Raw genomic sequence first — 11,124 nt, 5'->3', positions numbered from 1 at the left:
CCCTTCCCATGGCTGTTGTTAGTGTTTTCGAATTAAAAAGAAGGTAATGTAAGCTCTCCTTCTGTAGTGTGAAGTGAAAAACAGAGAGGGCAGTAAGACAGCTACGTTACTGATGTTGCTTTACCTCTTGTCACAGACTGTTCATTGTTGGCATTGCTAAATGCTTATCATCACAATAAGGAATAAAAAGTAACACTGAGGCTTTCGTTTCCTTCAGATAATAATGAGTGTGCTACTGAAATCAATTTATGTGGGGCGAAGGGTATTTGCCAGAATACACCAGGAAGTTTTGTTTGTGAGTGTCAACGTGGCTTCTCACTCGATCAAACTGGGCTTAGCTGTGAAGGTAGGTATAACACAGTGCATTTAACTTGGCATTCTCTTGCTTTCCTTCATCTTCTCTCAGCTGTACTGTCATCCATGGAGGAACAAATGGAGTAAGCACCAAAACCCATGGAGAAAGCATGTGTAGACTGAAGGGGAGTGGGGGATGGAAATTTAGCAACAAGGTGGTATTTCTCTCCATGGCCTGAAAAACTTAGATACATTGCAGGAGGCTAAAGGGTCAGATGGATATTTTCTGAGGAGACTTCAATTTAGCCTTGAATGCTTCAGTTTAAGCATCATAAGTTCAGTGAACGTCTGTTGAATCCTGTGTGGATTTCTGAGGGCCTTGCCAAGGACGCGAAGTCCTGAAGTGCTAAAGAGAGAGTTGAAGGCCTGCAGGCTCTGTTCCTCTGGGGTCCCTAAGGCCTTCTCCTGGGATAGGTTTGAATTGCTTTGAAAAGAGACACCTGGGATTCCTGGGTTGGATGCCTTGGTAAAAACAAAGGATGGTCTGCTGTGGAGCAGGGAGCCTTAAGAAAGCCTAGGGGGTCCCCTATACGAATGGCTTTCTGCTGTCTGCTCCACAGCAGAAAACAAAAGGTCTGAAAATTGTGGCTGAATTTGAGCTTTCAGTGGTTTTCAGCCCTAAGTTGCTTGCTGTTGAGCCAGAAATTCAAACCTCTAAGACCTGAAGTGGCCTCCCAGGACTGGTCAGGTTTTTGGAAGATCCTGAAATACACCTTTCTGTATACAATATATGAATGATTATTTTAACATACTTTTCAAATGTAGCATAATGTGAGTTTTTCACCTAAAACTCAGAGTTTTATCATCACCGTTTAGATGTTGATGAATGTGATGGAAACCACCGGTGTCAGCATGGCTGCCAGAATATAATTGGAGGATACAGGTGTAGCTGCCCGCAAGGATATCTCCAGCATTACCAGTGGAACCAATGTGTTGGCAAGTCACTTACTTTTTTAAATCCATACATTAAAATGCATGTGACTTTTGTTAGCAGCAAGAAGGGCAGTGGTGCAGTTGTATTTTCTTTTTCTGACTATAATTTAGTATATTCAGCAAAGTTTCATTGCAGTGTGTGGCTGTGAAAGGCAGAGTGCATACGGAGCACCCAGTGGCCTATGTCCTGGTTCAGCAAGTGTTTAAGCACAAATTACCTATGAGGGTGCTGGAAGTTGTACTGCCTTTGAGGGAACTTGTGTTCCTGGTGTAGTTTGTGGTGTCAACAAAGGCAGTCTTACTCAGCTGTGCAGTCATCTGCTCAGATACAGGTTCCGTCTGAGGGCTGATGGTGGGTTGAACTTGGCACGCTCAGAACCACAAGTTTGGTTTGTTAAATTATAAAAGGAAAATTCTGGTCCAAAGCATCTAAAATTCTATTAAAATCTTACTTGATCTGTGCTTTTACCATTCATATACACCTACAGGAAGGCTGCTGCCTCTTCTGTGAAACATTTGTTATATTTGAGCAAAGCTGCTACTATGCATCTAAAGATGCTTCCTTGCAGCTTTGGAATACAGTTTATAACAACTGCTTAAAGGCCAATTCTGGTTACAAGTACAAATGCCACTGCTCTTCATTCTATCCCAAGTCTCTGAGCCCTCGTAGATGGGGCTGCATGTGCAGAGTATTGATGCTGGAATGACTTGACCAGGCAGAACTGGGTCCTCTGCAGAAGTCATGAGAAGAGTCTCTGCATGTTTCAGCAATGTGGCCTGTAGCGTATTCAAACAAGAGAAACATGAATCATTTTGCTCTAGTGACAGTTATGTGCGTTTTTAATCACGTTTAATGGGCTTCATACAAGCTAGTCTTGTGTGGATACCCGGAGATGTGTTTGATGGCCTCTTTGAGAACAAAGGGCTTCATAACTCTTTTCTTTGGCTTTGTTTGCTTTCAGAAACATAAAAATGCCTTTGCTTGTTATCACTGTCGTGCTCTAGGGAGGTCTCTGCTTTTAATTGTGCTTACCAAACCTCATGACATTTTATGCAGTCCTTGCTGTGATGTTTGCTTGCTTGTGCTCCAGTACTCTGTGCCTGTTACACGTAAGAGTACACGGAGGGAGCACAAACCCATGGTGGTTTTGAGTATTAATTAAATTAGCAGATCTTAAGGTTAAATTCTAATTTAATCTGCAGGAAGGTAAAGACAGACATCAAAGACTCACAGAACTGCCATGTCTGGCTGCTGGAGGACATTGTGGAATCTGAAGAAGTGCTGCTCTGTTTTACAAAATATCTTGGCTGCTTCCAAGCCTTCCTGGGTGATAATAGTATTTAACTGAGTGTATCTCCAAATGAGGTGTACACTGTTATTCCAGCTTTTGAGCCCATTGGCTGCTGTTGAGATCTTATATAGGGAATATCAGTTTCAAAATGCACAAGTACTGGTGTTTTCCCCACGGAAAGAAAGGCTTCAACCTCTGCAACACAATGCTGATCACCAGAAACTTCACCAGGGAAAATTACACTGAGAGCCACAACTGGGCTTTCTTCCACCTTCTTGGACATGAGGCAGTCCCAGCAGAAAGGAGGCTTGTTTCCTCTGTCCTTATGGCATCTCTTCTTCCTACTGAAGCTGGGCACGACAGAGCTGTGTGTTACAGAGCACAGTGTCCACACTCTTGCTGCTGTGGATTGAGTTAAAATGAGCATATCTCTTCTTGGTGCAGTAACTTTCTGTGTCCCAAACATGCATTTATGATGTTGACATAATTTCAGTGTTAGGTATGGAAAATACTGAAACATCATCCTGAGTTAAGTGCAAAACTCCTGCAGGGCTTGGTAACACAGAGTTCAGCCCCAGGTTTTAGTACCTTGTGGTCTCCACATACTCACATTTTAACATCTGTAGCTGTATGTGCTTAAGATACTTATCTAGATCTCCTGGGTGTACCACAGGGGAAGAATCCATGTAATAGGTTTTTCCGTGACAATTCCTTCATATTCCTTGGCAATCCCAGCTCTGCAAACAGTTTGTGTCTTTTTTAGCTTATTTAATGAAGTGTTCAGGGACTTTTGATGTTGCTGCAACACATACTTAGATAATCACTGAAGAATGCTTTGGTTCCTCCCATGTCTTGTGCTGTGTGTGACTGCATCCCCTGCCCAGGCAATTCCGGAGTGCATCATGCTGTAAATCAGGCTGCAAGAAGCAGAGGCATTGATTTTAAACAAAGAACAAACAGCCACATTGTTTGGACAAAGACAATAATGCTCTAAATTAGTACTTATTCTCCTGTAACTTAGATGCTTAGGTCAGAGATGCTGCTGTGTGCTTTACATGTTATCCATACAGTGTCCAGATGGCATTTCTTACATGTGTGCACACACACTCAGTGCACATATGCAGTTGCTTTATCACAGAAAACAGGGAACAATAGCATTCAGAATGTTTCAAACCAATTTACCACATCAGACAAAAGAAATCAGACCAGCTACGTTTAAAACACTAAGCATTCACAGTAAATAAGCCTGAACAGACCTCAAACTCCTACAGTGCTGCAGTTGGGAAGTTTGGAAAAGGGCTAGCTCAGAATGTGGCAGACTTCTGTATCTACAGCTGCTTTTATTTTTACTTTACTACTTGTTCCTGTACCTTACCTGTACCTCATATTTAAATGTGAGTGTGTAGGGAGGGATTTTCAGTGCCTGGAAAAGGTGTCAGGGCTTGATTCCTCACTCCTTTTGCTTTAACATTGAACAGCGCTATGAGCATGGGATTACTGGACCAGATTGTTGGCTGTGCAAAGTTGTATTCTTCTCAGTTGTTTCTGGAACAAAAAAAAAGTTGCCTCCTCTGCTTTCCAGAGCATGAGCTGACGTGGCACAAAACATCTTCTGCAGAGTAGCCCAACAGTTGCTCTGTTGTGTGGTTGTAGTCATCTCCTAGCGACCGCTGCCCTAGCCAAGGGTGAGGCCGAGCCCTGCTCTCCATCTGGCCATCTGATGTGGCAGCGTGTTTAGCAGCAGTCGAGCACGACCTCTCTGAAGGGGTAGGTTGGACTACACCTGAGAGTAAAAGTTAACTTATGGTATGTTCTGCTTCTTTTCCAGATGAAAATGAATGTCTCAGTGCACACATTTGTGGAGGAGCATCTTGCCACAATACTTTGGGAAGCTATAAATGTATGTGCCCAACTGGATTTCAGTATGAACAGTTTAGTGGCGGTTGCCAAGATATCAATGAATGCGGTTCTGCACAAGCCCCATGCAGTTATGGTTGTTCAAATACAGAAGGTGGCTATGTCTGTGGATGTCCACCTGGTTACTTCAGAATAGGACAAGGGTAAGGGATTCTCATTTTAAACTAACAGACATAAAAGGGACATAATCCACTCCTTTTGCTGTAATATGGAGCAGCAGAACCAGGGGGATTGTCACCAATGCAAGAGGGATAAGATTGTGGAGGTGCTCGAGAGTTGGATGCACATGCTGATTTTGGAGATGAGGGAGGGGAAAGGTAACCAAGGCAAGGGAGCAACATGTTTTTAATGCTTAATGAAATTTGGTCAGGGCAGCCAGGTTCTACTGTCTCTTTTAAGCCACTGCTTTCACCTCCCTCCTGCACACCCCAGCAGCCAGCCAAGTTCTCTGAGCTTGCCACCTGGGAGCTCACATCCCTCACTGTGATTTGTGGTGTATCACAAATCCCAGGCCCCTGCCAGCTCCGAAGACAAATGGTATTGTACAAGTGGCTTCACCCACTGGTTGAAATAACAATTCTGTATGCTTTTATGTTCTTTTACGTTCCATATTCTTCTGTGTTCCAAATGAATCATTTTTTGACTAAATGTCTGCTTTATCGAGGAAACCAATTTTCAGTTGTCCCAGTGGGAGTGTTAGGGCTGTGCAGCATGTAGGACCAAGCAACTGGAATGGAAAGCAGAAAGATTGTGGCTAAAAAGTGACTAAAAGCTTTGGGGTTGTTATGGAAGACCTCACCTTTCAGATTTTTTCAGCAGTTTCTGAAAATTGGTCTCTTTCAATGCATTCCAGGTCGGATGACAGAAATTACTAACAACTTCTCAGAGCTTAAGCCTGTGTTTTTTAAACTGTTAAATATTGGCAGGTCTGTCTTAGGCAAAGCCTCATGGAGCCAGGTTCTTGAACTCAGAGGTAGCTGCACTGTGATTCAGTGAGAGTTTTGCCTGTTGACTTCAGCAGAAAATTTTCCTAGGAAAACAGTGCAACATAATTGCTTTATTATTTGTATTCACAGTCCCCCAAATTCAGCTTTGGTAAGATCTGTGCCTCAATGGAATTAACTTTGGATTTCTTCCTTCCTCAGACACTGTGTATCTGGAGTGGGGCTAGGCAAAGGTCAAGGACAAGAGCTTTCACTCAGTGGAGAAGTAGATGACAACTCCCTCTCACCAGAAGCTTGTTACGAATGTAAAATCAATGGCTATCCCAAGAGAGGAAGGAAGCGCAGAAGCGCTAATGAAACTGCAAATGAAGCGGAGGTAATTGACCCTTCTGGGGGGAAAGGGGTTGTGGTTGTCTTGTGAAAGCCAGTCTTGGAAGGAGATGCACCAGGAGACAATCCCACAGCAAAAATGTACACCCTGAACAAAGTAGAAAAGCTCTTTGGAGAGCTGGGTTTGGATATGGAGTAGTCTGTGTGTGGGCTTTTTGAAGTTGTTCACTGTCATTAGGTCATCCTCCTTTGCAAAATTCAAACTCCTTGAATTATCAGGGGAGTCCCACGTTGGCTTATTTCCACTTCTTGCAGTATAAAGTCAGAATTGCACAGTCTGGTCATCCAGTCACAAGTGACTGGATTTAAAACCTTGTGGTTCACCTTAGGTATATACAGACTTCAGCAAACTGTAGTAGAAGGGTTCCCAAGTCCACAGTCATTTGACTTCTCACTTCTCCGTCCACTCAAAGGTGACAGTGATGTTACAGGTGAAGGGATCTGCTCTGGCCTGACCACAGAAGCAGCAGGTCATGGCAGGTCTCTAGACTATGCAGCTGAATGTGCATGTCTGAGTGTGCGAATGTGTGTGTTGCATTCTAAATGTAACCAAGAGATGCTCAACATTCTTGTAGGATGTTGCCACACTGTCACTACCCCGAGCTGAATGTCACCCATACCCTCTGCTCATGTTTACGTGCTAAAGCGCTTGCTTTTCCATGCACAAATACAGGGAATTTGGGATCCTGTTAGCTGTTTCCATTAGGTGCTCAGTGCATGGTGCTCTGCTAATACAGGAGGACATGAGAGTACTTTTGCCCAGAAGGGTGTGGACATTTGATTTTGGGCAGAGTGGGGTCATAAACTGTTTCTTCCATGTGTTTCAGTAGTCTGTGCTTAGTGCTGGATTTGTCTCAGGGGTGACATAGAGCTTCCCTTGCTTTCCAAATTCAAATGTTACAGCTGATGGGCTGTCTGAAATGCCATCATTCTGCCATTGTAGAGTGACCCGTGCTCAGGGGGATCCCAGTTACCACCACTGGCAGGTGAGGGGTGACACTGCTTTTCCAGCACCCCACTGAACTCATGGACCCTCCCAGCTCCACACCCAAACAAAGCAAATCCTGCAAAGCACAAAACTCCCACCTGAATGGCGGCCTTCCCCCAGACCCTGCTCTCTGCTGCACACTGTTGTTCACGTTAGCTTGTGGTTCCCCTGGCAGGGAGGAGGAGTGCGCCTTTGCTGCTCTCTTTGTAGGAGTCTGGCTGTGGACTCCAAGCGCGGAGCAGGGTGGTTTGTCAGGCAGCAGGACCCACACACAGAAGTTTTCAGCATGTCTTAGGCTCCAGTTACCCACGCCAGGGCAGCAGCAAAGCCTGTACTTTATCCTGACAAGCCCCAAGCCCATAATAGTGGATTTGACAGATGACAGTACAGAACCTCCTTCTGAAAAGTATTTGATTAATAATGAATGAGCTGGGTGAGCAATGCACACGCACAGGCACGTGTGGAACGCGCTCTGACAAAGCCAACTGACATCATTTGTTCTTGTGCAGGATCAGCAGGAGCTGCAGCCGCCCATCAGTCTCGCCAGCTGGGATGTTGAGAAAGCAGCAGTCTTCTCCATCAACATCTCGGATCTCAGCAACAAAGACCGCATCCTGGAACTGCTTCCTGCCCTCACAACACTGACAAACCATAACCGATATTTAATTGACTCCGGAAATGAAGACGGTTTCTTTAGAATCAATAAGAAGGACGGGATAAGTTACCTTCATTTCACAAAGAAGAAGCCAGTGCCTGGAAACTATTCATTACAAATCAGTAGTATTCCACTCTATAAAAAGAAGGAACTTAACCAGCTTGAAGAGAAACATGACAAAGACTACCTCAGTGGCGAGCTGGGAGATAACCTGAAAATGAAAATTCAGATATTGCTTCATTAATTCATCAACCAAAGACCAAATAATTAAACCAAAGATAGATAGGTAGGACTGAATATTCCTCCCAATCAGATTCTCCATATCATAGGTACAATCTTACATGAGTACATTGGTATGAACGAGCACTATTATATTATTACATAAGCAAGGTACAGGATGAATACCCTAGCTCAAAACAACCACTTTCTCAGGCTTTTACGTGTAGCTGAGCTACCTTGATATGTTGAATCTTGAAAACTGGGACTTCTATCCTCGGAAGTTGGCCACTGATGCTGAGACACGTCATCATTTCAGCAGAGGTACAAGAGTGTGCTTTCAACTGATGGACAGCTCTATTTTTGTAATTCTTAAACTTTGCTTCTCCAACTACAACTTACTAGGTCAGCCATTTATGATATCCATTTGGTGCTAGTAAATTTTCAACCTAGATTTATAAATGCACTGTAATATTTACACAACTTAGAAGCCAAAATTGCCATTATTCAGTCTAAATACTTCAATCAACCAAAGTTAGCTCAGTAGTTTATCTCAGTTATGCCTATAATACATTACATGTAAATTAAGTGTGTGTATACTGTAATCATGCTATTTTTATCAATGAAGCATTTGTAAACTAGATTAATAATACCCTTAATGTGAGGGTTTGTAATGGTGCTTATAAGACCAACTACTTGTTAACTGTATACACAAACCTGATGATAAAGTTTCTGTGACTTGCCAAAATGCACTGAGGTCAGTAGGGACCATTAAACATTCTCAAAAGTCAGATGACAATCAGTGCCATCCTACACCATGACATTATGTAATGTGTCAAGAGTACCCACAGCCATTCCTATCAGCAAGGGTTCAATGTCATAAATGTCACAATAAAACAGTCTTTTTTTTAGTTTATTCTGTGGCCTTGTGTTCTTGCTAGAAGTGTGAGAAGCCGCATGCTCATGTCAGAGGCACTGTCAGTAGGGTTGGTTCTGTATCTGACTGTGTCCACAGGTGATGTCTCCCTGAAGGTCTGTTGCTGCCATTTGCTCATTCTGCGTGCAAAGGAAGAACTGAGGAAAGCCAGAAACCTTCACAGATCTGAGCGGCAGTGGACCTCTGTCAAATTACTGTCTGGCTCCAGAAAGCAAATTAGAACATTTCCAATGGCTTGACCTGAATAATCCCGTCAATAAGTAACTCTGACAGCCAAAACATGCAGAAGTGGATGTTAAATTGTTATGCAGACAACACAATTAACTTGAAAAGTCTTGTTTGCTAGAACTGCCTTGACTTAAAATATTCCATTCTTTAACCCCTGTTTCAATGGCTGTTGTCAAGTAACCTAAGACTGGTAACAAAGGGAAAATTGAATACCAAAAACCATCACAAGCTATAGCTGGGTTTATAATATGAAGTGAATTATTTGATGATGCGGGTGTTCTTGTACACACAGTGCCATGGTGTATCTTTTAGCAGCAGCAGAATGTTGTACATAAAATTTGGAAGAAGCAATGAAGCAAGTGATGTCACTGCAACTGCTCTGTATTGATAGAGAGAACATACATCGAGATGTAATAGCTCTGGAAGGGAAATGCACTGTAATAGTTCACCTGAAATTGTATTATTTTCTGTAATTAGACTTCAGCTCTCTGATTTCTTCTGCATAACAAATTTAACTATATAACAAGGAGCTTGTGCACAGGGTTACTTTGATATTTTTAATAGACCATGTCTGGATTTTATTTATTAGTGTGCCAAAATGCTGAACAGTGTATTTTTTCCACATGTTGTGTAACTATGGTGAAATATAATCAGAACTTTACAGTTGTAAATGGCACTCCTGTTCCAGCAGGTTGGGAGTGATTTTTAGTGCCAGTGGCAGTGCGCAAGGTCATGCGGTTTAGAGTGAAGTGTACAGTCTGAGTATTTTCTCTCCAGCCCTTAAACACTGAGGGGAGCTGAGAAGAGTGGTTTCAGACAGCCCTGTCAGGACTCTGCCCAGTGGAGCTGGTTCAGCATTCAAGCTGCTCTGTAACTCCTTATCATGCCGAAGGTTCTGTGATTGCTTTCCAGCAGCCCCGGTGCTGCCTGCTCAGTTCTGCAAATCACCCGTGTTACCCTGCAGAAACAAGAAATCTTGACAGTGTCTCTTCCAGCAATTTCAAATGGAAATCCCAGTCTTGCTGTACTGATCTGCACCTAAAAACCCGTTTTCTCATTCAATTATTCATCTGTCTCTTTGCAGCAGTACCCTTTCACTGGTGTGTTATTTTTGCCTGTCAGTTTTAGTTGCTGTATGTGTACAACTGTTTACATTAGTCTGAATTTCTGCAGTTTCCTTGGAGTTTCAGTGAACCACAAACTCACGTAACAATATTGCGTGAGACCTGCAATTAAAAAGTGGTTTGTAGCCTACAGTGTGACTTTAAAATCGTTTTCTGTATTTATTCGATGGTGGGATATCAGAAGGGCTCTAAGCACCACTCAGACTGCAGCAGAGGTCTTTCTGAGCGTGTATCCTTTTGCAATTAAAGGATATTTCTCAAATTCAAGGAAATGGTGAAACTTTTATCTATTTGAAATAACTGTGGCTTCCCCGCACTACAGTCATGCACAGGACTTGTAGATTCATGTGTGGACAATAAATAGAGCTTTGATTAACAGAGTTTAACAAAGATGGCTTGTTACCGTACATGTCAAATCATTCTCTCGTTGTGTGTTGTAACCAGTACCTTGTAAACTTGACAGCTGACATGTATCTTGGCAGAACATGACTCTTTCCACAGTCTCCCTTTTAAGCTGACTTTCAAAGGACCCGAAGTGTTTGCTTTCCTGTTGCAGGTCCCGAAGGGTCGGACTCGGGTTTTCTCTAAGATAAATACGCTGTGATTGAAGTTCAGCTTTGTGCTCTGGAAGAGCTGATCTGGTCAAGGCTTCTCCGCGCAGAGAGGCCTGAGCTGTTCGGAGACCAGGATGCCGGGGCTGTTGCCGCACAGCTGCCTAAGCCCTCCTGGGACCCGGTCTGGGCACTGCTGGTCTCCTACACAGGTAAGTGCGGTACAAGGTATCCCACCGCTGCTCCAGGCTGGGCTGGGGGTGGTGGCGCTGGCACTGCAAAAGCCTTCTTACTGCTTTCAGAAATTGGCATTTGCTGTGAAGGGGTTTGTAGGATTCCCCCTTTAAACCGATGCTGTGCTTGAGCCATTAAAGCCTCTCAGTGCTCTTGCGGGTCTGATGGTTTCTGCCAAAATGAGCAAGGTTTAAGAGCTTACATCATGCTGCAGCTTTCTGAGTAGGCACCAGACGAGGAGACAGCTTCTCCTCTTTAACTTCATTGCTGTGACTGGAAAATTCTGTGCTTTCAGTTGCGCTTGGGAATCCCGAGTTCAGCCACTGGCAAGGCCAGGGCTGCCTGTGGAGCTGCGTGAGCT

The 11,124-nt window shown here is 43.5% G+C and overlaps 1 protein-coding gene across 1 annotated transcript in view; it reads left to right on the top strand.

The window, feature by feature from the left end:
- FBN1 (fibrillin 1) overlaps nucleotides 1–8,919 on the top strand; it is a 138,702-nt gene extending 129,783 nt beyond the window's left edge. Inside the window, exons 60-64 of the mRNA XM_010020130.1 lie at nucleotides 218–346; nucleotides 1,171–1,290; nucleotides 4,408–4,639; nucleotides 5,642–5,816; nucleotides 7,328–8,919. Of these exons, the coding sequence (XP_010018432.1) occupies nucleotides 218–346; nucleotides 1,171–1,290; nucleotides 4,408–4,639; nucleotides 5,642–5,816; nucleotides 7,328–7,717 (1,046 nt within the window). The 3' untranslated portion in view covers nucleotides 7,718–8,919. The remainder of the gene's footprint in view (nucleotides 1–217; nucleotides 347–1,170; nucleotides 1,291–4,407; nucleotides 4,640–5,641; nucleotides 5,817–7,327) is intronic.
- Nucleotides 8,920–11,124: the final 2,205 nt, after the last annotated feature.

Source organism: Nestor notabilis, unplaced genomic scaffold, assembly GCF_000696875.1.
Source record: "Nestor notabilis isolate BGI_N333 unplaced genomic scaffold, ASM69687v1 scaffold21588, whole genome shotgun sequence".
NCBI classification, from domain to species: Eukaryota; Metazoa; Chordata; class Aves; order Psittaciformes; family Psittacidae; genus Nestor; species Nestor notabilis.
This window is presented reverse-complemented; position numbering and strand designations above follow the sequence as displayed.